Here is a 24,754-nt window from a genome sequence, read left to right on the forward strand (position 1 = left end):
AAACCACGTTACTTAGGTAGGGAGGGGATGATACGCACATTTTGGTTGCTTCCTGGAACGTGGACTCCAAAACAACCATCAATGACAATATAAAAAGTAAACAAAAATTAATGTCATAGTCTTAAGAGATTTATGATTGACGGTAAATTAACCATTTGTTTTTGTTTTTTGTTTTTTTTAAAGCAAATGCAGAATACAATTCTCAAGTATCAAATAAAGCAACATTAGGTGATTTCATTGATCATGATATTCACACTACTTATCCAACATTTTTAACAATGGATTGCATTCCCAATCTTCTCTCCTCCCTCCCCCACAAAAAATAAAATAAAAATAAAAATGGCCAGAGCTTTTTTTATTTTACTAAATAATATTATTAAGTTATTTACCAAAAAAAGAAATAATTATATATACTTATTTTTCTTCGGATTTCCTAAAGTCTAAAAAGCAGTAAACTGGTTGATAAGCTGACAAACTGAGCAAAGATTTAGTGCTTATAACGCGGTTACGCGTATTCAAGCTGTAACCCATTTGTAAGAAATACGTAATCACTCTTTTTTTTTTTTTTTTTTGGTTTTTTGGTGTAATATTCGTACAATAAATATATTTACATCTACTCACTTGTCTTCACCAAAAATAAAATTAAAAAAACAAAAAAAAAAATCTACCAAATTTTCTGCTTCGAAATATGTCTGTTTATTCAGCTCTATTGTATAATAAACTCTATTGTATGTGGGGTAAGCGTGGTGATAATAAAAGCTTTAAGCTTTTTTATTATATCTTCTTTCAGAAATAAAATTAGATTTCAACAGATAGGGACGGCAGGTAGAGAAAAAGAGTTTTTTGAGTAAACATATAAAGGGAGATCTCTCTCATTCTTTCACTTTGGAAACCCTGCAACCCAGCAAATCATGGAGTTAAATCACAGCTTCTGCATCTACTCTGCAATTCTTTCTTCTTTCCTTTTGATGGCTTTTACTGCTTCTGCTTCTCCTTCCATTTTCATGTCAGGTAACTTGTTATTTTTAGTTGAAAGTTTTCTTTTTTTATTTTATTTTATTTTCTTAATGAGTTTTTAGTGTTAGATTGGAACAAGGTCTAAGTATTTCTTGTGTCTTTTTTTTTTTCTTTTAAATAAATTTACAGATAGAATCTTTGAATCTCAGGCTTCTATCGGCCGGAACCTCCTTCAGGCTAAGAAAGGTTTCATTTTTCTTCAACCCTTTACCTCAAATAAATTTGTTTCATTTTCTTTATTAGATTGAAATGCATTAAATACAAGAGGTGCTGCCTAAAGATACAAAATCAAAGCTTCTTTTGTCATTTTCCTCTCTATTCTTGTTTCCTGTAAGATTTAAGTACATTGATTGCTATTGTTGATTAAAACAAAATGGGATCAATCACCATAAGCTTAGATGGATTAGACTTTCTCTTAAGCAAATCAAATCTCTTGTATGGTTTTGTATGGAAAATGTTTTATTCTATACCAGACTAAGAATCCTAAGCCTCTCAGATTTTACATGAATTGGGCTATGTGGAGCTTCGAAGCCAATCAGCCATTTTACCTTTCTACCATGTCATTATTTAGTTCTTTGGCTATATAAGGTGATAAATCAGAGTTCATTGCACTCTATTTCCAGAATTCCATGTAAATTGCAAATTTTCAGCTGATATCTTGTAGCAGAAGATCCCTTTAAAGACAAACTTGATCTTTAGTTGGCTCATATTCTATATAATTCCTTTTTTGGTAAAATAATGTCCCTAGAGCAACTGTTTACACCAAATAGATGTCAGATTGGAAAAGCAGTTAAAAGTATCTAACCAGTTTGTTTAATGAAGCAAAGCGATTGTGTTGATTATTTGCACTTTGAATATGCTGTATTTTATCTCACTCTTAACTCTTAATCCCTTTAGATTATTGGGATGCCAGTTAAATTCAAATAGATGTCAGATAGGAAACGCAGTTAAGTATCAGACCGGTTTGTTAAATGAATCAAAGCAATTGTGTTGGTTATGTGCATTTTGACTATGCTGTAATTTATCTCACGCTTAAATCTTAATTCCTTTAGATTATTGCAATGCCCATTTAACCAGATGATGATCGAGAATATGTTTTTGTTTATAGCTCATTTTTAGGTTGTTTTCTTTTTAGTTTTATTCAATGATTGGGATGTTTGACGTTGTGAAAGCATGGTCCAAGTCTAAGGGGATTATTCCTTGTGTGTTATCTGCAGGTTGTTCCGAGAACTTTGAGTTCAAAAACTACACTATCATCACAAGCCAATGCAAAGGACCGCACTACCCTGCTGATCGTTGTTGTGCGGCATTCAAGGAATTTGCATGTCCTTATGCTGAATTGTTGAATGATTTAACCAATGACTGTGCTTCAACTATGTTCAGCTACATTAACCTCTATGGAAAATACCCACCTGGCCTTTTCGCTAGTGAGTGCCGGGAAGGAAAGCAAGGTCTTGCCTGCCCTGCAACACCACCGACATCAGTTGCAAATGATACAAGCGGGAGTGAGACTTGTTATCCATTCCTATTACAGTTAGTAGCATCTGGAGTCCTAGCCTTGTTGTTCCAGTTATTATGAACATACCAGATTCTTTTGTCTTATATATAACCATGTGAGAATTACAATTTTTCATTCATTGAGCTTGTGGCCTTGTTTTACTACGGTTGTGCTAGGGTTAAGTAAATGTGATAAAGTATAATGAATTTAATTATGTATCAATTATCTTTGTGCATTTGCGGCCAAAGAATTGTTTCATTGGAGCGTGGGATTGTGCATTACCGTCACAGATATTTTGCTGGAATATAAATATAATTCTTATTTTCTTTTTCTTTTTCCATTCTACTCGTTAGAATGTGGAATTCGTCATTTTAAATAATCCAATGGGGGCCCCAGATGTGGATTATCTTTATATCCCTCTATTGCTTAGAGTTGTGTTTGTGTGGCTGTGAATGATTTTCACAAGTTGGGACAAGAACAAAAATCTTCAGCAGCATATGTCACATTACACCCACGAGGCAAATACTCGAGCAAATTGGTGTCCCTTGCATGGCTGCTCTAGCACCTGCTTCTCTTCCAACTCCATTCACAAAGAATAGGATTCCAGCCACCTCCACCTTAGTTTTGCTTCAAATGTGCCAAAACTTCCAGGAGATAAGACAAGTACATGCCCAATTGGTTGTTTCGGGACTCCTTCACTGCCCTCCAAACGCAGGGAGGCTCCTGGAGTCCTATGCGACCTTATCACACCTTGACTATGACTTGTCAATTTTCAATGCAACGCCTTGCCCTGATGTGTTCGCCTACAACACCATCATCAGAGGCCTCACACTGGGTAAGGATCCCTATCATTCCCTGCTCATGTATAATCAATTCTTACTAGATGGTTTATACCCAGATAATTACACCTATACCTTTGTCCTCAAAGCATGTTCTCAATTGAAGGCAATCTCTGAAGGAAAACAAGTGCACTGCCAGATACTCAAAGCCGGAACACCACCAGATACTTACATTAACAGCTCACTGATAAGCATGTACATGAATTCAGGTAACTTGAGTTGTGCAGAACATGTTCTTGCAGAATTCTCACAAGAGAACACACTCGCTAACAATTCTATAATTTCGGGGTACCTTAGTCAGGGATTTGTTGAGAGAGCTCGAACAGTTTTCAATAACATGGCAGCGAAAGATGTTGCATCTTGGAGTGCAATGATAACAGGATATACAAAGAATGGTCTTTATGCAGAAGCCTTGACTATTTTTCAAGAAATGATGGTTTCCCAAGTTTGTCCAAATGAATCAACATTTGTGAGCTCATTGTCTGCCTGTGCCCACATGGGAGCTCTAGACCAAGGAAGATTGATACATGCATATATCAATAAAATTGGCGCTAAGATTACCGTTAAGCTGGGTACTGCTCTCATAGACATGTATGCCAAGTGTGGCAGCATCAAATGTAGTTATAAAACCTTTAGAAGAATGGCTCACAGAGACATAGTTGCATGGGGAGCTATCATTTCTGGGTTTGCAATGCATGGTGAAGCCTGTAAATGTTTTGAACTGTTTGATGAGATGGTTGCCCAAGGGATTCAACCAAATGAAGTCATCTTCGTGGCCATTTTATCGGCTTGCCGGCATGCTGGATGTGTTGAACTTGGGCATCGCTACTTCTATCAAATGGTGCATGATTTTGGGATCACACCATCTATTGAACATTATGGATGCATGGTCGACCTCCTTGGACGTGCCGGACATTTGGCAGAGGCAGAAGAATTCATCTTGGCAATGCCAGAAGAACCCAATTCAATAATTTGGGGTGCAATACTTAGTGCTTGTCGGACTTATAGTGGCCAGAAGATAGGGAATCTCGCATTCAGGCATCTAGCAGAGCTTGAACCAATGTCTGGCGACCGGTATAAACTTGCGGGGCAAATGTTCAGTTATGCAGGGGAGAAGGAAAATGCAACTAGAATTAGGAAGTTTATTAAAGAAAATGATTTGGGGACAACCCGTGGTTTGAGCTTCATCGAAGTTGGTTGTGTTATCACAGAATTTGTATCTGGGAAGGTTGATCATAGAAGAGGAAGTGAAATCCACAGGATGTTGGAAACCATTAACAGGCAATTAGAGATCGGTAGACAGTGAAATTTGACGCACACGTCTTGATGTTGGGAAACAGAAAAATACCAGCTATTTGGCCTGTGAGGCCTAGGCAAGAGAAGAAAAAAGATGTTTGAAAATTTAGAGCACCTAGAGGAATCCTCCATGGTAACAGCAATTCAGCTTTTGGTAATCATTATGTATTAGCACATATTCTACACCATCGAATTATTCTTCCATTACTCTTTTACAGTCAACTTAAAAAATAAAAAATAAATACCCAAATACTATATGACACTTGGAACTATTAAATTTCAGTTGACTCTTTCTTTTAAATAGACATTACAAGCTGGACGATTCGTGTCGCATACTTGTTGAAAGTCTATAATGTTGACCTAAACTTTTATCGGAAACGCCAGCTTCTTACACAACTCGAGTACGGAAGGGCTCTAAATAATGCCAAATTGTGATATTCACCAAATGAGATTCGCTCTGGATTTCCGCCGAAACTGCTTCTTTGTCATGCACCAATTACGAGGGAAGGTGCTCAACTGTATGAAAATTATGAGGTAAAACCATATTATAGAAATATGAAACAGATATTGAAACTAGTAACTCCACAAGTTTTTGACAAAAAGCCAGTCGTCAATTTTTTGATCAACATTCATCTCATACACAAACCAATTATCTATTTTTCTATGTCCTGAATATTATAATTAACATGTCATATTATAGCATGCTATGTGAAATTCTATACTTCCAAACATGTTTGCTAAGAGAGAGATGGAGCTTACATTGCTGATAAACTTTGCCCCAAACCATGCAGTATCTGTACCATATGGAGGGGGAACGACTGTAATGCCACTGGACAGAGATGGTGAGCAAAGTTCATGCAGTTCCTTCTCTAACCTGCCTGAACCAGAAGTGTTCAAGAAAGAGTTGAGAGTCTCATACTCAATAGTCAAACCATCTAATTTTACCAATTTCAAATGGTTTCTGTAGTACTTGATGCGGAAATGTTCATATCATCATTTGGCTTTGTCATTAAAAGCAAAACAAATCACTTCCAAGTAATTCATTGTACCTGCCAATCCTGGTAAACATGCAGTTCCTCCTGACAATACAATAGTCTTGAACCAAGTGTCATCACCGGTTAATTCGGCTGCATGGCAATGATCCATACAAAGTGCTACAGCCTGGGGCAAACCCATTGCTCGCCTGTGCCAAGAAGTACAAGAATACTTGAAACCAACCTTCCATGGAAACCATAATTCCAACAATGTTTATTTTACTGTTCAGCCAGAGTGTATTCCACTAGAGAAAAGAAATGCAGATCTAAGCCATCCCATCCTTTAGTCTAAATTTTTTAAGAATTAATGTTTTCAAGCATCCATGTTCATGCTTCATACATTTCATATATAAATTAGACTACCAGGTGAACAAGTAAAAGAGCTATTATTGAAGGGAAAACATGGACTTCACTCAAGGAGTCAAGCAACTCCGTGATTCCCATTACATATTGCAAACACTAGACAGCAGGACCCAATTGTTCTAGATGTTTCCAGCACATATAATATTTAGCCAGATTAAGGAGGAGGTTATCTATCCAAAAATTCCTAACAAAGTTAGTTAAGTACATTTACTGGAATAGTTACACACCTTTAAGCAAGTCACTTGAAATCAAAAGCTACATTTCAGATAAACTCTAGTTCAAGAGATATGAACATGCTACAATTCAGATTATAAATATCAAGTATATTTTCTCTGAGAAGTTCTTCATTCTCAGTAAATTGGCCGGTATATTGGGCATGAACAGTAATTTAAGGATATATTGACAACAATTGAGATATTGAGGAGAGAAAAAAAGAAAAGAAAAAAAAAGTAAAAAAGATGTTTTTTGCATTGGAACTCCAGAAATTCTAAACATAAAATAATGGAGGAAATGAAGTGAGTGAGTTCTATAGGGTGTATGTAAACTATCACGTGCAGGACTTACACTCCTGCAATTTGTGGCTGGAATAAGATTTCTCCTGTTTGAAACCGTTCCTTTGAAAGGGTAAACCAACCTTCTCCTGATTTAAATGATGCTTTTGTATCTTTACAGAGTTCAGCTTCATAATCAGCAGCAACATAACAAAGATTCTGTAAGGCAATTGTTGGCATAAAATAAGTCAACTTCAATCAAGGACTTTGTGTTATGTCTGGAGCTTAGCAGTCACTAAACAGAAGAATATAAATATATGTAGTCATTTTATTTGTCATTGTTTTGGTCCATATCAACCCTGATATATCCAATTAAAAAGATTAAAACAAAATAGCTTAGTCCCATAAAGCGATGATATTTATTCAATAACCACAATCTAAAGTGCCAAACAGATAGCAGTAGTACCTCTTTTAATGTTCGAACAGTATACAATGATTCAAAATTTAAATTGTTCTTCTGCATCAACTCTCTAAGAAACCCGGTAAGTTTTAATGCTCCCAATCCCACAACTTCCACGCCCACCTTGCGCATTACTTTACCATTCAGAACTATTATAAAAACAATACGTGTATGAATGTAAAGTCTAACCAATCTCATGCAACCAAAAAGTGAAGCTAGTAGCACATACATAACCAGAAACAGGGGAAAGAAGAAACTATCATGACCAAAAAGTTCAACCAATGAAAATGAAAGAGAATTTGCATCAAGCATGACTTGACTTCGAGCTAACATGTCACATGCAGTGAGAGGTAACCAGATTGACAGGCAATAATTAGTTGGAAAGATAAGAAGATTGTGAATCAATTTGACTGGGGAAATTATACAATATTGTAAGTGTAAAACTGTGAGTACCTCCCAAGTAAGCACCAAATGTAAGTTGACACTTGACTCCAACATTTTAATTCCCTATTAGTTTCTAACAAAATACAGAGATGAATCAAAATTTGGAGATAGAACAGCTTACTTGGGACAATAGATGTGACCTGAAACCCAATATTTACAACAATTCCTGAAGTTCTTCTGGCTGCATACAAAGCTAAAATTGCCTAGAGTTTCAAAACAAAAAAGAATAATGCATAAGTTCAATTGGAATCAGGAAGAATGAGTGAAATTCAATGATAAACAGACCCCGCAAGAAGATATTTTGTTGAAACCAATTCATCAAATTTTTTGATTTATATTATGTTTTGAAAGAATGTTAATCATTAGGATACGATGAGGGGTGTTTGGTTGAGGGAGACAGAAGGGGTGTTACCTGATTAATTGCACAAACAGCAGGAACATTCATGTCGAAGAGGGTTGTATATATGGCTTCTTTGAGCTGACGTCTTGATGCTTTGGCAGCTTCGGTATCTGATAAAAATACATAGAGCAACTGATAAAAGTACACACAATGAAAGAAGCATGCAGACAGAGCTACATTTACTAAATGGTAGAAAACCTAAATTTTGACATAACCACGTTTGATTAAAAGGTTGACATAACCATGTTTGATTAAAAGGTTAGTAGAAGTTCTTGTGAGAAAGAAAGGAATCTCAGAATAGAAGGTGGTCGGTCCTTCAACAGTGAGACAAAGTTTCAATTTTTTTTTTCCCCCCCAAAACATCAATTAGACAATGGTGGTGAACAAACTCTGGATGGAAGCGCTTAGATAGAAGCTTACCATCATAATGGCAGATCGGTATTGACAAAACCACTGGCTGAGAAGACGGTTTCACCTGCATCCTGCTAAGAAATACAATCAACAATTCAAATATAACTGAAGCCAAGATTCAGGGCTGCAGTGACATGGATTATGGTAATTAATGCAAGTACTCAGTTCAGTATTCATATACTTCCAATCTAATATTTAACGGAAATCAAAGAAATACAAAGACAGACCTGCTGTAAATAGTTGCAAAAAACTGCCTAAGTCTAGAGTACATTGGAGACTCGATGTTACCAAATTCCTGCAAATCACATAATTTCAGATAACACATATAAGGAAGAATCCAATTTATGTGGGAAAAAAATACCAAAAAAAAAAAAAAAAAAAAAAAAAAAACAAGAAGAAGAAGAAAAAAGAAAGAGCTGGAAACACATCATACAAGCAAGTTGCAAAGTTGAGATCACACCCATAAGTAGAAATTCGTCTACGAAAGATTTCATAAACTGGTAATTAAAAAAAAACCTCACCAAAAAAGTTGCTGACCTCCCAGATGGACAAGCATATTTGCTCCAGCCAAATTTGCAATAGCCAGAGCCACCTTCCCAAGAAGACGGTGAGAGAATGAGAATGCATATATACATCATGTATGAAAGTTGCAATGGTTACTATCAAAACGATTAAATTGATTGATAAGATTAAAGGGGGTAGTACAATACATCAGAAATATATATATATATATATATATATTATATATATTTCCTGGTGGCAGCATGCTATCACTCACTAAATTCTCTCCTTGAATGTTAAATTTTGATGGGTTTCTGCTACTAATTTTCAAAAATTAAAAGAGAGAGAGAGAGAGAGAGAGAGAGAGCAAATCATCATTTCTTGAATTAAAAGAAATGACTTGGAAAGAAAAAAAATCAAAACTTTACTCAGCCACAATAAGTTGCACATAAATGAGGATGTTAAAAATTCTCACCATCAATAATGACAGAACCCGGAACTAGCATACGCTGACCATAAATACCCATCATCGAAAACTCTGTGAGCTGACCAGACAATGCTCTGCAATCACAGTATTTTTCATCAGTGAAAATTTTGCAATTAAAAAAAAAAAAAATTGTTTTCTAGCGAGGACTTACTGAAGTGGGGCACCGGATCTCAAATAGGTTTCAGCGAAGATAATGGAGTCGAACGAATCGTGCTGGTCCTGCCGATTCTGGAGGAAGAAAATCCAGAGCCGATCATCGGAAACGAGAGACTTCCATAACTTGCAGACGACGCTCATCTTCGCAGCTTCCTTTGGACCAAGCAATCTCAGTATTTGCATCAATATATCAGACGGTATTTGATCGAATGCCCCTATAGACGACGAAAACGACGAAGACGACGAGTCGTCGTGGGAAGAACGATGCCGTCGCTGTGAATTGGAGTTGGAAATCGAAGAACGGTTGGAAACCGATTCCCAAACTTTCTTCAACAACAACGTAGCCATGCCCCCCAAAAAAAATTCTATAAATCAGTGAAATTTTTGATTACGCATATATATAGTTCAGTATTTTTTTAAATAGTATTATCGGAGAATCTTCCTAACCCCCAAAAAGAGAAAATGATTTCCCGGGAGTCAAACAGAAGGTTAGTAAGAGGGCGGACTTTTCAAGAGGAGAGGGAAATGAAAGCTGACGTGGGATGTTTCACCGGCACCAACACGTGTATAGATCAATAGCCACATAAACGGCGTCGTGGTTGGTTCATATGGGATTTCACATAATGGGCCCGCGGCCCAGGCCCATATTGGGTGAAAATAAAATTGTTTCGGGAAATTGAACCCGACGTGAATCGAACACGCAACCTTCTGATCTGGAGTCAGACGCGCTACCATTGCGCCACGGATCCGGTTTGCAAATTCAACCTCATTTTAGATATAAATCTAAAATTAAAAAATTTCAATATTTTCAAACAAAACCAAAATAAGAGATCCGAAAATCTCTGATCCATAAGGAACCAATAAAAAAATGCCCAGTCACCACCCAAAATCTCTAAGGCTCATTTCCCATCCTCACAATCTTTTCTGTTTCACATGGTACACAATCTCATCCATTACCATCTTTAAAGTTTGATCTTTAATTATCCAAACTCAACACAAACACATAGAGAGAATACCAATCTAATTCTCTTTTAGACCCTTTGAGGTAGCCAGCTAGATTTTGTACAAGCAGCAACAACAATGGCAGCCTCAGCTTCCTCAACCTTGTTATTCACACCAGCCACAATCCAAAAGAACAACAACACCATCTCACCCTCAAACATAACCTTCCAGGGTCTCAAGCCACTCATCACCAAGCCAAACACCAGGTTGAGCCTCAACAACTTCACAGCTTCCAGGAGTAGGACTAGCAGTGTTGTAGTGAAAGCAGAGCTCAACCCATCTCTAGTCATCAGCCTCAGCACTGGTCTGTCACTCTTCCTTGGTAGGTTCGTATTCTTCAGCTTCCAGAGAGAAAACGTGGCCAAACAGGGTTTGCCGGAGCAGAATGGTGTAACCCACTTCGAGGCAGGGGATACCAGAGCTAAAGAGTACGTGAGCCTTCTGAAATCCAATGACCCTGTTGGTTTCAACATTGTTGATGTTCTTGCTTGGGGTTCTATTGGTCATATTGTTGCTTACTACATCTTGGCAACCTCTAGCAATGGCTACGATCCCAAATTCTTTGGCTGATTGTTATCCATCCCCTGCATCATCATCATCATCTTAGATCTTCTTCTTCTTCTTCTTCTTCTTCTGCATTTTCTATGTTGTTGTAATTTGTATAGCCTTAGTTTTGTTGTTTCTTTAATTTAGACGCGGTTAATTTTCTTCTTAATCTCTCTCTCTCTCTCTCTCTCTCTCTCTCTCTCTCTCTCTACTTGTTTCTTACATCATTCTACTTTCTTTGTGTGGATTGGAAAACTAAAGTTTAATTTAGATCATTTCCATGATGGAGTTGAATATACACACACACACACGCACACACGCATTTTTTACGGCACACTTCCATGCCAATAATATTGCTTCTCGTAGATTTGAAGGACAAGTTTTTAGCTTTGGTTCTTATCTGTTAATTCGTCCTGTTATGTATATGTTCTTATAATGCTGAGCATTTGCTTGTTATAATGGATTTATCTAAATGTTCAACCTATAACTAAATCAAATTATGCTTGATCCAATATATGTATATGAAAAGTTATTGTCCATAAAACTTGGTCTCCCAAATTCCATGTAAAATATATCAATTGTATATAGCCAGATTATTTTACTAAATATAATATCTAAATTATTGCCCATCATTGATGGCCATTTCCTAGTTAAATGGGTTTTTTAAAATTAGCTTGTACACTATGTTATTAAATCGGGTTTTTTAAATTAGCTTGTACGCTATGTTTTATGAAAGAAAAATGTCCGCTTCAATATGCAGAATTTACAATCGGAATTTTGAACATAAAAAATGAAAGATATTTCTTTGTGAGAGTGGCGTTGTTTAGGCATAAAAATAATCTATACAAGAAATACTTTAATTTCTCCACCTCCCATAGTTTGTGTAAACTTATCAGATTGACTTATTATGCCTTCTTAATTCCTTCCAGAACATTACCTTAAAAAAAAGAACAAAAAAATTATGCCTTACATTTGTGAGGCTAGCTGAAAAAAATATTTCAGTGGGATGGAATTACCATTGGTTCTTTTTTTTTTTTTTTGGGGTGAATGAATTACAATAGGCTTTATTCACATGTAATATATGGGTTTCACAAGTGCATGTGTCTTTTTTTGTAAAAGGGCTTCACAAGTGGATGTGAATAAGGCATGTAGTACACCTTTTTCCACCTTATAGGGTAAGAAGTACGTTTCACATGTATATTTTAGTCCAAATATTTTTCCAACAAGCAAAAATCTATCTTATATTATTGTATGTAAGTATACTATGAATCTATGTTCTATTGTAAATTTCTATCTTTTATCTTTTTATTTTGTTTTATTTTATAGCCTAAACAACTTTCTTTATTTTATGAAGTACACACCAGTAAAAGAATTCCGCTTTCAATTCTAACTTACTTTTAATTTCTAAGTGATTATGGTACTTAAGGAAAAAAAAAAAAAAAGAGTATTAATAATGATAAAACAAAAATTTACCAAACTGGTAAATCAATAAAAATAATTAAATATAATGATAAAATAAAAACATGGTCCTCGTATCCCATTCCACCGCCACCAAACGATCATTATTCCTGAATTTTTATCTCTCAAAAAAATTTCCTGAATTTCAAGTTTTCTACTTTCTATTTTCTAAAGCTACCATATATTATATAAAAACGAAGGTTTTTTTTTTTTTTGGGCCACTTTTGGTATGATTTCTTTTTATTTGGCTAGAAGCCGTACATAAAGTAACATTTTCATATCTTTTCTGCTGTGCGGGTAGAAAGCAAACGTTGATCAATCATGAACGTCACCATCTTGCTGCATTCTCACTCTTAGAACCTAATCTATGCTCTGTCTTTTTTATATATTTTCTTTTACTTTAGGAAAAAAAATAAAAATTCAAACAGAGTCCAAGGGTTAAGTTTTGTTTGGAACAAAGAGACCTTTAGAATTATTACCAAAAAAGAAAAAATAAAAGGAAAAAAAAAAAGATACATACCTCTTGTTTTTTTAGGTAAAAAAAAAAAAAAAAGATACATTCCTCTAGAATAGTTTTTGCAGCCTCTAGTATATTTCTATGCTTTTTAAAACCCCACCAAATAAAATTAATAAAGGAATATAACAAATAAAAGAAAACCATTACCACTAGTTTAATAATATAATTGTAATAATCTAGTTTTAGGTTGCCCATACAGTATCTGCATATATATATATATATATATATATATTGATCAAGTTATCTTCCAGTAAAGATTAGGATTTAGGAATAGAAGGAAAAATTAAAATCAATCTGTCTGGTTTTATACCTATTTTAATCTTTATCTATCTATCAATCTTTACCGCTCTCTCTGTCCTCTGACTAAAAAGAAATGTTTACCCATCACCATAATCAACCTGAAGCTGAGGTCCCAAAACCAATTTCGGAAAACACTTCAGCCTTTTCAGCTCAAAACCATCAACTACGCAGTGAGACCGCAAACGGGTTTTCACCGCCACTCACCGCCACCGCCAAGTCTTATCCTTCAGCAACCGCCAAATATGAGCAAGTCGTTCAAAGTTCGGACCTTTTTTGGGAAAAGCTCAAGGATTTCCACACTTCCTTCGGAACCAAATTCATGTGAGTTGTTCGGTTTTTCCCTTTTTTTAATATTATTTCTCAAAGTTTTTATTTTTATTTTTATTTTTTTTTATGTGATTTGATTTATTGGGTCCATATTTTTTTCCTTTTTATTGTTTAATTTGTTATATATTGGGAATTATTTATTTATTTATTTGTTATTATTATTATTATTATTATTTTTTTTTCTATGTACTCTACCTGGTTAATAAGCACTCATCTATTTGCCATTGTTTGTTCACTACATTTCCTTTACTGGAACTTGTACGCCCTCCATGGTTTTCTTATTCCATTGAATTATTCTGCATCTCCCTTGGTTTTAATTGATTGGATGGGCGGATAACACTGTATAAAAAAGAATCATTTTTTTTTTTCAAGTATTTATGGCCAAGTCAGGATCTTGATTGAAGAAGTTAAAGATGTAGGTAACATGAAGTTGAACGAACCCGGTCGTATATAGCAAATCATCATTTTCACTAATAGTTTATCATGTTGCAATACGAACCTGGTCCTTTTCCTTTCCATAATCGGATAATTAGGCATTTATCGGAAATGCATAGTTGAAAAATAGTTAAATTTGCTACCTTAATTCAAATGTTGCTTTCTCATCCAATTTTGATCTTTCTTTTGATATCTTCCATAACTGGGAATTTTATTTTTTTTTTCCCAAAGAAATTGGTCACCAGCTTTAAAGCTTCCATTTACATTTGCACAAACCATGTTTTAACTCTTTGATGCTAATTGCAATTTTTGCACTATGATAAAATGTATGTCGACGGTATCAATTGGATTTTTGGGAGAAATTACAAAGAAAGAGGTAGAAGCTGCTATATTTGACTTTTGAATCCCAGAATAGCCATAAGAAAGAGAACCTAACCTTAACTTGATATTCATGGTTGGGCCCACTTTCTTTATATATAAGCTTATGGGGATAGTGGTGGCTTAACATTGTAATGAAGCATCGGTGAGCTTGAGTTCTTGCTTTTGAATCTTGGTTCTCCTATTTGCAAGTGTCTGTGTAAGGGCATGGATGGACTTACATGTGATGGAAGTCTAATAATAAGCTTCATGTACATAGTTATGTCAACTTCCTATAACCATAAGGTAATTTAACATATACTTATGTAAGTTTTCAATTGGGACAAACCGTTGATTGGACTCCTAGTTCAAAACTAGTGTCGTCTATTTTAATACTTAGATGATGGTAACCAGTTTTCTTGTTTATGTAACCATTTGCTCTATACCCTCAATATTTATTCAGTGTCAGTGAAAGCATGATGCAGAATTAATGTTCATCGGGTCCATTATTCAGTTTTCCAATCCTCTATGGCAGATGTTCATGTGCTTGCAAAAGAATTCTGTTATCTACCTTGTTTACTCTATCTCTTAAGTGCACTTAATTGCTCATTTCTTTTTGCCTTTTGTTTTTTACTCTCTTTCTCTCTCCCTCTTGGTTCATTACATGCCCATAGGGCCTATGGTTTGCGTAAACCTCTTTGTCACTGGTGAAAGTGGGAATTTGATTGTTAGTGCTTGGTGGGACATGAAATCCTTTATTAGACTGAATTGAAACTGGCATCTATTAGTGTAGAAAGAAGTCTCCTATTTATTTGTGTTTTTCTTCCTTCCTTTTCATAAAAAGTTTTTTGGCATGTGAAGATAGCAAATACTTTTTTGGCTTAACATAGCCTCATATAACGTTGGGAGTAACCTCTTCTTTCACAATTTCTTTTTCTTGGTTTTGATTTCTGTTTCCTGCAATTTACATATAAGGTTATCTAAACGACTGTATTTGAGCTTTCTTTTCTCTTAATCAAATGCTTTTTTATTGCTTTAAACATGTTGAAGTCCTATATTATTTCATTGGTGTCTGTCTTTGTCTCCATTCTGGATCATTGAGCTACTTTTCTTCATCTTTCTCCATTCTTCTTTGGTTCATATGAAACATTGGTTTTCTTTGGAGTGGTTATTCAATGGCTTCGTCTGTTGGCTTATTCTTGTTATTGACATTGTTCCTCTAGCAATATGGACAAGTTTTTGGGTTCTATTTCACCCTTTGACGGTATAATTTTCTGTCTGGAAAATTTTTAGTTCTTTTATCTTCTTATGGTGTATTAGTGTTTTCGGCATGAACTCGAAAAAGTTATCTATTGTTATTATTATTTGTTGAATGGTAGTATAGTGTCTTTTTGATATACATTGAAAGAAAGTTTTATCATTCATGACGTGTAATGTAAGTCCCAAATAGGTGATAATTTCAAACAATACTAAACCTTTGCTTAGGAAGTTGAATAGACTTTAAAAAGGGCATCAGCTATCTCTTGGATGTGGGTAATTGTTTAGTCATTTGTTTACAATCTAGTGTGGACATGATTATGTAATTATTTTACACTTGAGCTTTTTTCTTGCTCTTATTGCCATGGTTTTGCTTTTTGTACGATGAAGTTTTACAAACATACAAGTAAAATATTACAGATGAAGGAGAAACAGTAATGGATGAGGATATGATTAATGTAATTCCTTTATGCATTTTGTTTCCCTAGGATTCCTACAGTAGGAGGCAAGGCTCTGGATCTACACCGCCTTTTTGTAGAAGTCACTAATCGTGGTGGCATTGAAAAGGTTTGTTTATTAGATTCTGATAAATCTAGTAAATAGACTTTACAAATAAAAAAGTTTTGAGTTCTGAAGAATCTATCATATCAAAAGTGGTCACAGCCTCAATTTCCTTTGATTTGAAATGAAGTTTTCTGAATATATGCTTAGGACTCACCCGTAGTTTTAACAAGTAAAATGGTTGTGAATGTTGGCTGAGACAACTGATTGTCATGTTGGAATGCTTTAAACATTAAGTTGTCTTAGTTAAGTCGCTTACAGGTGTTTAAGCCTCTGTGTGGTATGGTGGCTTATTTTTTAGCGAAGGGCACATATTGATTGTCCTAAGCTCTTTTGCTTTAAAAAATGGATGTTTAGCTACAAATCAATAAGTGCTTGTTGACCAAAAAAAAAAAAAATACGCTGTTTTAAGGAAAATGGAGAAGCCAAAAATTAAGGCTTCTCAAAAAAAGCTCTGCTTTAAGCTTATCGGAAAGCTCAAGAGCATTAAATGAAATAGTAAAAGCATTTTTTAAACTGACAACCAAACACTCATTAGTTTTTCAATAAAAGCTCTTTTTATATAAACTCTATTAGAAGAAGCTGTACAGTTAAAAGCTTTCTTATATAAGTTATACCAAACGGACCCTTAGTAGTGCCACTTTCTCTATACAAATATCATCTATCTTTTTTATTTTATTTTTTTTGGGTAGTTATCAATTATCTTACTCTGTTGTTTATTTGACCATTTAAATTCTCTGAATCTGTTCATAGGTAATCAGAGATCGAAAATGGAAGGAAGTGATTGTGGTCTTCAATTTTCCAACAACAATTACCAGTGCTTCATTTGTTTTAAGGAAGTACTATCTATCCCTGCTTTATCACTTTGAGCAAGTTTATTATTTCCACAGACGAGTTCCTTCATTCTCAATGCATGGTATTGGAAACATGGTTCTTGGTACTTTTGAAGTGTTTCTCTAATATATATATATATATTTTTTTTGGGTTCCATATAATCGAATGAAATTTGGTTTTGTTATTCTGTTTTCCAGATAATGTAAACAGTAACCTAGCTGATGGTTTGGGAACCCCAGAGGATGGTGATGCTAAAAACCAGTTAACCGGTCTGGGTAAGTGTAACAGCTGTTTGTATATCATAATTCTACTGAATTAACGTCTTCATTTGGGTCTTGCTGTATACATATAATATAAGTTTGTTGTTCTTTGGAATCTGGACGTTACTAAATTCCCTTTGGTAAGCAACTCATAGAATTGCTTGAAATTCATAATTTTCTTGAAACTAGTGTAGAAATGCTGTTCCTGTAATTCTTTTGAAGTTGTGGAGTAAAAAATTTGTCATTTGTGATTGACTACTTTCCAATAGGATCTTGGCTTTTTCTATAATCTAATGAGATAATTTTGTTGTTTTATTTTAACCTTTTGCCATTATATGGTCGTTTGAGTGAATGGTTTATTTTAACTGGTAGAGCTGCAATAAGGATCTTTGGTTTCTATGTTTATGCAGCAGGCCTGGAATTGCAGCCTGGCTGTTCTGTTACAGGAGCAATTGATGGAAAATTTGACAGTGGATATCTGGTTACTGTGAAAGTGGGTTCTCAACGTCTGAAAGGTGTGCTATATCATATTCCTCTCAACACGTCTAAAAGCAGTTACTCTTTGGATATGCATAATCGCCGGAACCGGAAGAAATCCAGGTTAGCATTACGTGACCCCTCTCGGCCCAAGTCAAACAGGAGTGGTTATAATTTTTTCTTCGCCGAGCATTATGCCAGGCTAAAACCTATGTACTATGGGCAAGAGAAGGCCATCAGCAAGAAGATAGGAGTCCTGTGGAACAATCTCACAGAGGCCGAAAAACAGGTATTTTGCCACGGCCACAGCATTTATAATTAGCTTGTGTCATATTTTACATAAATTGATCTCAGAAGTTAGCATTCTTAAACTTATTCACAGGTCTTGGGCTGATATTTTATATATGATTTTGTGACATGTATATATTATATAAAATTGTTAGACAAATATATGAACTGCCTATGACTTCCTTTGTGAGAGGTAGTTTATTTATACATAATATTTGCTACTGGGGATTTGATGCAGGTTTATCAGGAGAAAGGGCTGAGGGACAAGGAGAGATACAGGACAGAGATGATGGAATACAAATCTTCCTACAATTCCACAAATCAATAGCCAAATCCAAACTATTAGTTTTAGATATACTCTTTTAGTTCTTTAGGACATCATTATTTCGATTGTTGTTGTTGTTGTTGTTGTAGCTTCTAATATTTATTGCTTGTTGTTGTATTTTAATGTCACTACTCATTTCTATATTATATGCTTCTCTTCGGAAACTGAGAGGGTAGAAAGGGCATGCAGCTTTGTAATATGCAAGTGGCTTAATTTTTATTTTTTTTAAAATATTTTTTTTGGTTATATAAAATTGTGTTGTGAAGAGAAGAATACGAATGCAGCAAATTCAGTTCACTGTTCAGACACCATAATTAATTAATTGTTGGTTTTAGGATTACTGGGTATCGCTTAAGAGAGTGAAATGGTATAATCACAATTCAACTTTGGCTTGATCTCTTCAGTTCGATTTGATGACCTACTAGAATTTGTCTGTGGATCAACAGTTGATGGGATTAAGATATTCTGCTCAAGGTCAACGTGTTAATGGTGGAAATAGAAGAAAACGAAAAAGATAAGTGGGTTCTTGTTTGACTTCTATTACCAGTAACATGCAAGTTACTTCCATTAATTATAATACAGAAACCATATAGGCGATTAATATTGGACCGACGAATGAAGAACAAATAAAAAATAAATTGGGCTTTCAACAAGTTGTAAATGTAATGCTAATTTATAATTTATTTAATTTTATCTTTAGCAAAGTATGGATATAGAAGCATGCGGCCTTTGAAAATTGTTAGAGGTCGTATTAAGCTTTGGCTAATGGGTGGCATTTGAAGGTAAATTTTTGCATTATACTGTCATTAAATACTTTTTTCTTTCTTTTTTTTTACCATATAATTGTTCTTCCACAATTTGTCATAGCGAGGTGTCATAGTGGAGTGAAGTGAAGTGTTTAAAGGTTAACAAGCAATAATTTAAAATAACCCAATTTCTTTAAAGTAAATTTTGGATAGGAAAAACAAAATATTATTTTCATTATTTTGCATTGGATGGATAATATTTCCTACTTGAGGTGCCATATAGAGAATAAAAAAAGGAAAATCTCATACTTAAATTTGGATGTGAATGAATATAAAGAATCTGACAGAGTGGAAATTTGATTGTGCACCAATTTCATTCTTTTAAATGTAAAATTGAATTAATTGATAACCCAAACTTAGCCGCAGACAAAATTAGTAAAAAACCAAAAAAGATTTTTTTTTTATTATTATTTTTTTTATTCTAGGGATTTTGTCAAATAACTTCTAAAATTCCAGAGGTTAATAACTTGTTCGTCATCGTTCATTTGCTTTGTTTTTTACTATAAGAACAAAATAATATTAATGAATATAACCAAACACATGTCATGTTACAATATAATGGCAAGATCATCTTTTTTGTGAATCCTTTATTATTAATATTAATATTAATTATTATATGTAATGAAGAGATTTCATTAGGTAGGATAATGGTTAATTTAGCCAAAGGGAGATTTAAAGGGTTATAAATTTTGGGTAAATAAAAGCGTTAATAATGGAGATCATAATTATATTGGTACATACGCATGTTTGTATCGCCCATCTAGCTAGCTAGCTAGCTGGCTCGGTGTTAATTTTGCAAACCCCATTCATATTCATATTATATTTAATTTGGAAAGTTTCTTTTTATCCAACCTTACCATAAATGAATACATGAAAACCTAAATGAAAAATAAAATAAAATAAACAGTATTGTGGGGGTTGGGGGAGAGGGAGTGTAGATAGTGGTGGAGTGAATTGTGAACTGTGGTAGAAGTTGGAAGATTCCGAAAGCCAAAAATTAAGGACCAAGAAGAACGTGACACTGGATCAAAATTTCCCCACTAACCCAAACCCCCTAATCTCTAACCCCCATTATTTATTTTATATATACATATTTTTTGAAAATAATTTATTTATATGCATAGCAGTTGAAATTAATTAATACACAATGAATGATGAATGATGAATGATGATCATAATCAATTTTAAGCAAATTTAAGCAAAAGCAAAAGCCTTATGGAAAAGTGTTCTAAATTAGGAAACTGAAGAGGGTGAGTCCCATTGTTGGTCTGTCATGATCTCTTTCTGAGCTATTTCGTCTTTTAGAATATTCCATTATCTCTCTCTCTCTCTCTCTCTCTCTCTCTCTCTCTATCTACTCCGATTTTTGTTTCCAATTTTATGCCCTCTGATTCCTATTTCTATTATACCTCTCTCTACTAACTCACCACCGCGTTTTTTGTTTTTTTTTTTTATTCTTACTTAGCGTTTAATCTCTATTTTTTATTATTAAAAAATAAAACCTAATTAAGTGGGGATATGTTTATTGCTTCGTAGACAAGCTTACTTATAAATATATATATAAATCTTTTTTCTTCTTTTTCTTTTTTCTTTTTTTCTCATTCATCAGTAAGAGTAGAGATAGATTCTAGTATTTTTCTCCCAACCCAAACATCCTAGCTGCTGCTGTAAACCTCCACCCCCCTCATCATGGAGTTAAAAGAAGAAGCCACAGGGTTCGTGAGCTCCAAGCTCAAGATTCCGAATCCTCCCGGAGAAGAAGAAAAGCAACAGCAAGATCAAGAAGATGAAGAAGAAGAACAGCAAGATCAAGAAGATGAAGTAGAAGAACAAGAAGGTGTTGTCACTGTTGGAGCAGCTGCTGGAACTCGTGTGTGCCAATTGTGCGGTAAGATTTTCAGATCCGGAAAAGCACTCGGAGGTCACATGAGAATGCACTCTCAGTACTCTCAACCCGCCGATCGAAATCGGAGTAGCAATAGGAGTAGAACTACCGCCGCCGCCGCAGCCGCCGCCACTCACTTTACGGCGAACACCACTACTACTACTACTACAACAACAACCAACACGTCCGATCATACGACGCCGCCGGTTTGTTGCGTGTGCGGAAAGAATTTCCTCTCCATGAAAGCTCTTTTTGGCCATATGAGATCGCATCCCGATAGAGAATGGAGAGGAATTCAACCTCCTCTTCCTTCTCTTCCTCCGGCCACCACCGCAGCCGCCACCGCCAAAACCACTACTTCCTCATCCACTCTCTCCGACGACGATCAAATTGCCGATTCAGCTTCCGCAGCCACTGCGGCCGTTGATTGTCATCATCATCGTGATGTTGATCTGTCAAAGAGTTTGTACGGTTGCAGTTGGCCTGTCAGCACCAAGAGAGGTCGCAGTGGCAGCATCATCAGCAGCGGCAAAACCGTTGCGAAGAAGAACGAAGCTGAGGCTGTATCTGATCTGCTTATGCTGTCTCGCCGCGGCAGCACAACAATTGATAAAGAAGATCAAGAATTCAATTTCAGGAACAGGAAGCGACCTGATGATGATGATGACGTGGACAAAGGAAAAGCGAATTACAAGCTTCGTCATGTTGGAGAGGATTATTTTTACTCGGATAGTCAGAATTCCGAAAGCATTAATGCAATGGGCAACATAAAGGACGACACCATGAACATGATGATGATGAAGAAGAAGAGAAGGAAGATGAAATTGGCAGACCTTGAAGAAAGAGGAGTTATGGTTGCAAATAATGCTAATAATAACAATACTGATAATAATAGATCATACACTTGCAATATTTGCAATAAATCTTTCCCAACCCACCAAGCATTGGGAGGTCACAGGTCTAGTCACAATAACAGCGTCAACAACATCAGGAAGATGGTAATCAATCCTCACTCTCACTCTTATCATGTCGATTATTATGATCATAATCATCATCAATCAACTCATCATGATATAATCCTCAGGATCATCATCACCATCATCAATGCAAGATTTGCAAGAAGATGTTTCCAACTGGTCAAGCTCTTGGGGGTCATAAGAGAAGCCACTGGTATAATAATATCAATAATGCCCCTGTGGAAGTCTTAGCTGATCAATCTACATCGTTATCGCCTGGAGAAGCTAGTCAGACTACTAATCGTCTGAAAGCAGTTATTAGCTTTGATCTCAATGAGCTCCCACCTATGGAGGAGGAGGATGATAATAATGATAATGATAACGATGATTATGTTGAGCAAGTTGTCTCCACTTCAACTTTGACTCTGCAGGTGAGCTAGCTAGCTAGCTACAGTAACTACTGTACTAACAACAATTTACTACAGCTTCTTATTCTTCTAGTTGCAAAATTAGTTAATTAGCTAGTTAGATTGAATTCATGATTAATCCCCAGTACAATTTGGAAGATAATTAATGGAAGTGATCATCAGCTAAGTAGTGATAGTTGAAGATGGCATATAGTTTTCGGTTAGGTTTTTGTTCTTTTCAGTAGTGGTGATGAAAATAGTATTTACAGAGGAACCCTCTTGGTTGTTTCCTGTTTAATCTGGTGGGGTCATTAGGCCTTTGTCTTTTGTGTTAATTTTCTTCATGTAAAGCATGATGGTCCGGCAGGATTGTTATGAAGGGAAATATCCAAAAGGGCCTACTTTCTTTCTTTTCTTCCTTCCTTTGAATCTTCATGTATACATTTATACTTTTGGACCCTATTCCATCTAATTTCAATTTTCTTAATTATTTGGTTGTTTTTCCAACTTTTAACAATATTCTTATATAGTATTCTGTCTTCATTCGAAAAGGCTCACCAAGTGTTTTAGCATTTTTTTTTTTTGATTTTATTATTGATTTATTTTTTTATTTTTAGTATTCTAGAGATTTTTTCAAAAAGTCAAGAAAGAGTTGGTACCAATATATCACCGGCCTCGTACCGTAACTTGCAAGAGAATCAATGTTCAATTGTCTTGTTTTTTTGTTTTTCTTGATTAAATTTATTAACTTGATCTTCCTTTTTTTTATTTTTATAAAATAAAAAAGAAAGAAGTTTCTGATTTCATTGACAAAAACATTGAGGTCCTAAACCAAGTTGGTCGGATAAACTACGTATTTGTGGGACCAATGGATATGATATAGAAAAGTATGTGTTGCAATCTAATATTTTTACTTGTATGATGCACTAAGAATGTTGAATCTATATATATATAAGTCCAGTTTCTTGATCTTGAGTTAATTGTGTACGCGTTAGTTACATATGACTGGGTCAGCAAGATAGGCGTATAGACTTGGTTAATGTGTTTGGCTTTGTGTGTGATATTCTATAGGGTGAAAATTCTATAACTATACGTATGTAAAACAATTATAGGCTAAGCAAAGGGGAAATGATGAATGAGAAGGAAAATGAGAGAGCTTAGTTGTTATATATATATATATATATATATATATGAGAGATATTTTAGCAAGAATATGTTGAAAGAGGTGTAGGGGAAGTGTTTTATTAATCAGTACGAAATAGTCTGCAAACACAGATGGAGGAGGAGATAAAGGGAATGCCTCAACTGTTTTATTGACAAATTCTCGTGACCATTTGAAAGCAACACTTTTTATAGTACGATTGCCGAATAAATAAATAAATAAACAGAAACACTTTTTCTGTAATACAAATATAATATCACTTTTGACTAGCTTTATACGCCATTAACACCTTTTTCACGCCATCTTCTCAATTTCCAATTCGTACTATCTCTTCTCTCTCTCTCTCTCTCTCTATATATATATATATATATATATATATAAAAAGAGAGATTAATTTTAGTTTCAATGTTTTCCATTGTATTCGTTTAATCTATTAATTAACATTAATCGCATATGTATATATATATATATATATATTTTTTTTTTCCATGTAAAGCATGAAAGTATGTGGTTATTCATGATGCTCTTCTTATAAAGTTTCAATTAAATGGTTTGTCATTTGTAATAAAAATTAAAAGCATTAGAGTCACGCACGCTAGCAAAGTCATTGAAGAGTTGTAATTAGAAGGAAAGAAAATAAATCATTTGGTTGTGCATCCCTCTTCAATGTTTTTGAATCAACCCCTAATTAAATATAATTAATACCATTTGTATATATGAGCATTTGCATGCACTTTTCGCCCTTGGGTTTACAAATAACTAATCGCCCAAATTAAGGATTCTTTTATTATAGTGATTTACAAATACAATTGACTACTTTTTAACTTTCAGGATAAAGGGCAAATTTTAGCACAATTAATTTCCTATAATGAATGATTATTAGCATGCTCAAAACACATAAGCACTGCTTTAGTTAATAGAATTTGAGCGAGTTGGTAAATGTGGCCAAAAAAAATAAAAAAAAATTAATGCATATGAATATGCGTTTGGAACGGAATGAATGTATACTAGACTTTGGCGCTTAGTTCCATGCATAATAAACAAATGAAATGCTATTATCAAAAAATAAATAAATAAATTATATGCACAGTATATAAACATGCAAAACAACATGTAGTTTATCGAAAAAAAATGTAAAACAACGTAATATGCGCATAGAATCATGGAATAGAAAATATTAACGTGTAACAGTTATAC

The 24,754-nt window shown here is 34.7% G+C and overlaps 6 protein-coding genes and 1 non-coding gene across 14 annotated transcripts; 5 read left to right on the forward strand and 2 right to left on the reverse strand.

Moving 5' to 3' along the window:
• Window positions 1–622: 622 nt before the first annotated feature.
• LOC107417454 (GPI-anchored protein LLG1) lies at window positions 623–2,847 on the forward strand. Its single transcript, XM_016026071.4, has 3 exons — window positions 623–1,011; window positions 1,147–1,203; window positions 2,235–2,847. Exons 1-3 carry the CDS (start codon window positions 912–914, stop codon window positions 2,594–2,596), a joined length of 519 nt encoding a protein of 172 aa, XP_015881557.1. The 5' UTR covers window positions 623–911; the 3' UTR covers window positions 2,597–2,847.
• Window positions 2,848–2,926: 79 nt separating this feature from the next.
• Window positions 2,927–4,932, forward strand: LOC107417421 (pentatricopeptide repeat-containing protein At3g62890). Of its 3 annotated transcripts, none has more exons than XM_016026040.4 (2): window positions 2,927–3,350; window positions 3,444–4,932. In XM_016026040.4, the coding sequence occupies exons 1-2, from the start codon at window positions 3,065–3,067 to the stop codon at window positions 4,658–4,660; spliced, it is 1,503 nt and encodes a 500-aa protein (XP_015881526.2). In that variant the 5' UTR covers window positions 2,927–3,064; the 3' UTR covers window positions 4,661–4,932. The 3 variants fall into 3 exon arrangements, with proteins under 3 accessions (XP_015881526.2, XP_024922893.2, XP_060672598.1); XM_060816615.1 differs by having other exon boundaries at window positions 3,217–3,350; window positions 3,461–4,932; XM_025067125.3 differs by having other exon boundaries at window positions 2,927–4,932.
• LOC107417437 (actin-related protein 8) lies at window positions 4,782–9,891 on the reverse strand. 3 transcript variants are annotated; one of them, XM_016026062.4, is made up of 12 exons: window positions 9,393–9,887; window positions 9,230–9,315; window positions 8,775–8,845; window positions 8,481–8,548; window positions 8,263–8,324; window positions 7,855–7,952; window positions 7,564–7,645; window positions 7,005–7,147; window positions 6,612–6,757; window positions 5,700–5,833; window positions 5,410–5,528; window positions 4,782–5,166 (listed from the first exon to the last, which is right to left on the reverse strand). In XM_016026062.4, exons 1-12 carry the CDS (start codon window positions 9,743–9,745, stop codon window positions 5,089–5,091), a joined length of 1,440 nt encoding a protein of 479 aa, XP_015881548.1. In that variant the 5' UTR covers window positions 9,746–9,887; the 3' UTR covers window positions 4,782–5,088. The 3 variants fall into 3 exon arrangements, with proteins under 3 accessions (XP_015881548.1, XP_015881541.1, XP_048330780.1); XM_016026055.4 differs by having other exon boundaries at window positions 8,263–8,327; XM_048474823.2 differs by lacking the exon at window positions 4,782–5,166 and having other exon boundaries at window positions 5,440–5,524; window positions 8,263–8,327; window positions 9,393–9,891.
• A 183-nt stretch (window positions 9,892–10,074) lies between these two features.
• On the reverse strand, window positions 10,075–10,146 carry TRNAW-CCA (transfer RNA tryptophan (anticodon CCA)). The gene has a single exon. It is a non-coding gene; the product is annotated as a tRNA-Trp (tRNA).
• Window positions 10,147–10,344: 198 nt separating this feature from the next.
• LOC107417186 (photosystem I reaction center subunit V, chloroplastic) lies at window positions 10,345–11,229 on the forward strand. The gene has a single exon (XM_016025780.4). It carries the CDS (start codon window positions 10,478–10,480, stop codon window positions 10,967–10,969), a length of 492 nt encoding a protein of 163 aa, XP_015881266.1. The 5' UTR covers window positions 10,345–10,477; the 3' UTR covers window positions 10,970–11,229.
• A 1,804-nt stretch (window positions 11,230–13,033) lies between these two features.
• Window positions 13,034–18,540, forward strand: LOC107417308 (high mobility group B protein 10). 4 transcript variants are annotated; one of them, XM_048474841.2, is made up of 7 exons: window positions 13,034–13,541; window positions 16,085–16,163; window positions 16,911–17,073; window positions 17,189–17,266; window positions 17,662–17,851; window positions 17,930–18,017; window positions 18,255–18,540. In XM_048474841.2, exons 1-7 carry the CDS (start codon window positions 13,294–13,296, stop codon window positions 18,342–18,344), a joined length of 936 nt encoding a protein of 311 aa, XP_048330798.1. In that variant the 5' UTR covers window positions 13,034–13,293; the 3' UTR covers window positions 18,345–18,540. The 4 variants fall into 4 exon arrangements, with proteins under 4 accessions (XP_048330798.1, XP_048330794.1, XP_048330788.1 ...); XM_048474837.2 differs by having other exon boundaries at window positions 13,045–13,541; window positions 17,665–18,017; XM_048474831.2 differs by having other exon boundaries at window positions 13,051–13,541; window positions 17,662–18,017.
• Window positions 18,541–20,199: 1,659 nt separating this feature from the next.
• LOC107417299 (uncharacterized) lies at window positions 20,200–22,885 on the forward strand. The gene is made up of 2 exons (XM_025073051.3): window positions 20,200–22,030; window positions 22,117–22,885. Exons 1-2 carry the CDS (start codon window positions 20,837–20,839, stop codon window positions 22,426–22,428), a joined length of 1,506 nt encoding a protein of 501 aa, XP_024928819.1. The 5' UTR covers window positions 20,200–20,836; the 3' UTR covers window positions 22,429–22,885.
• The last annotated feature ends 1,869 nt before the right edge of the window (window positions 22,886–24,754 follow it).

The sequence above is a fragment of the Ziziphus jujuba genome, chromosome 1, assembly GCF_031755915.1.
Source record: "Ziziphus jujuba cultivar Dongzao chromosome 1, ASM3175591v1".
NCBI lineage: Eukaryota > Viridiplantae > Streptophyta > Magnoliopsida > Rosales > Rhamnaceae > Ziziphus > Ziziphus jujuba.

Excerpts from the sequence above, each read along its gene's own strand:
- LOC107417421 (XM_025067125.3), top strand. The coding sequence starts at position 3,065 with ATGGCTGCTCTAGCACCTGCTTCTCTTCCAACTCCATTCACAAAGAAT.
- LOC107417299 (XM_025073051.3), top strand. The coding sequence starts at position 20,837 with ATGGAGTTAAAAGAAGAAGCCACAGGGTTCGTGAGCTCCAAGCTCAAG. Across the intron at positions 22,031-22,116 it reads TCAACAACATCAGGAAGATG|GATCATCATCACCATCATCA; the intron begins GTAATCAATCCT and ends TATAATCCTCAG.
- LOC107417186 (XM_016025780.4), top strand. The coding sequence starts at position 10,478 with ATGGCAGCCTCAGCTTCCTCAACCTTGTTATTCACACCAGCCACAATC.
- LOC107417308 (XM_048474831.2), top strand. The coding sequence starts at position 13,294 with ATGTTTACCCATCACCATAATCAACCTGAAGCTGAGGTCCCAAAACCA. Across the intron at positions 16,164-16,910 it reads ATCGTGGTGGCATTGAAAAG|GTAATCAGAGATCGAAAATG; the intron begins GTTTGTTTATTA and ends ATCTGTTCATAG. Across the intron at positions 17,267-17,661 it reads AAACCAGTTAACCGGTCTGG|CAGGCCTGGAATTGCAGCCT; the intron begins GTAAGTGTAACA and ends ATGTTTATGCAG.
- LOC107417437 (XM_016026055.4), bottom strand. The coding sequence starts at position 9,745 with ATGGCTACGTTGTTGTTGAAGAAAGTTTGGGAATCGGTTTCCAACCGT. Across the intron at positions 7,646-7,854 it reads CTGTTTGTGCAATTAATCAG|GCAATTTTAGCTTTGTATGC; the intron begins GTAACACCCCTT and ends TTGAAACTCTAG. Across the intron at positions 5,834-6,611 it reads CAGCCACAAATTGCAGGAGT|GCGAGCAATGGGTTTGCCCC; the intron begins GTAAGTCCTGCA and ends TTCTTGGCACAG.
- LOC107417454 (XM_016026071.4), top strand. The coding sequence starts at position 912 with ATGGAGTTAAATCACAGCTTCTGCATCTACTCTGCAATTCTTTCTTCT. Across the intron at positions 1,012-1,146 it reads TCCTTCCATTTTCATGTCAG|ATAGAATCTTTGAATCTCAG; the intron begins GTAACTTGTTAT and ends ATAAATTTACAG. Across the intron at positions 1,204-2,234 it reads CCTCCTTCAGGCTAAGAAAG|GTTGTTCCGAGAACTTTGAG; the intron begins GTTTCATTTTTC and ends TGTTATCTGCAG.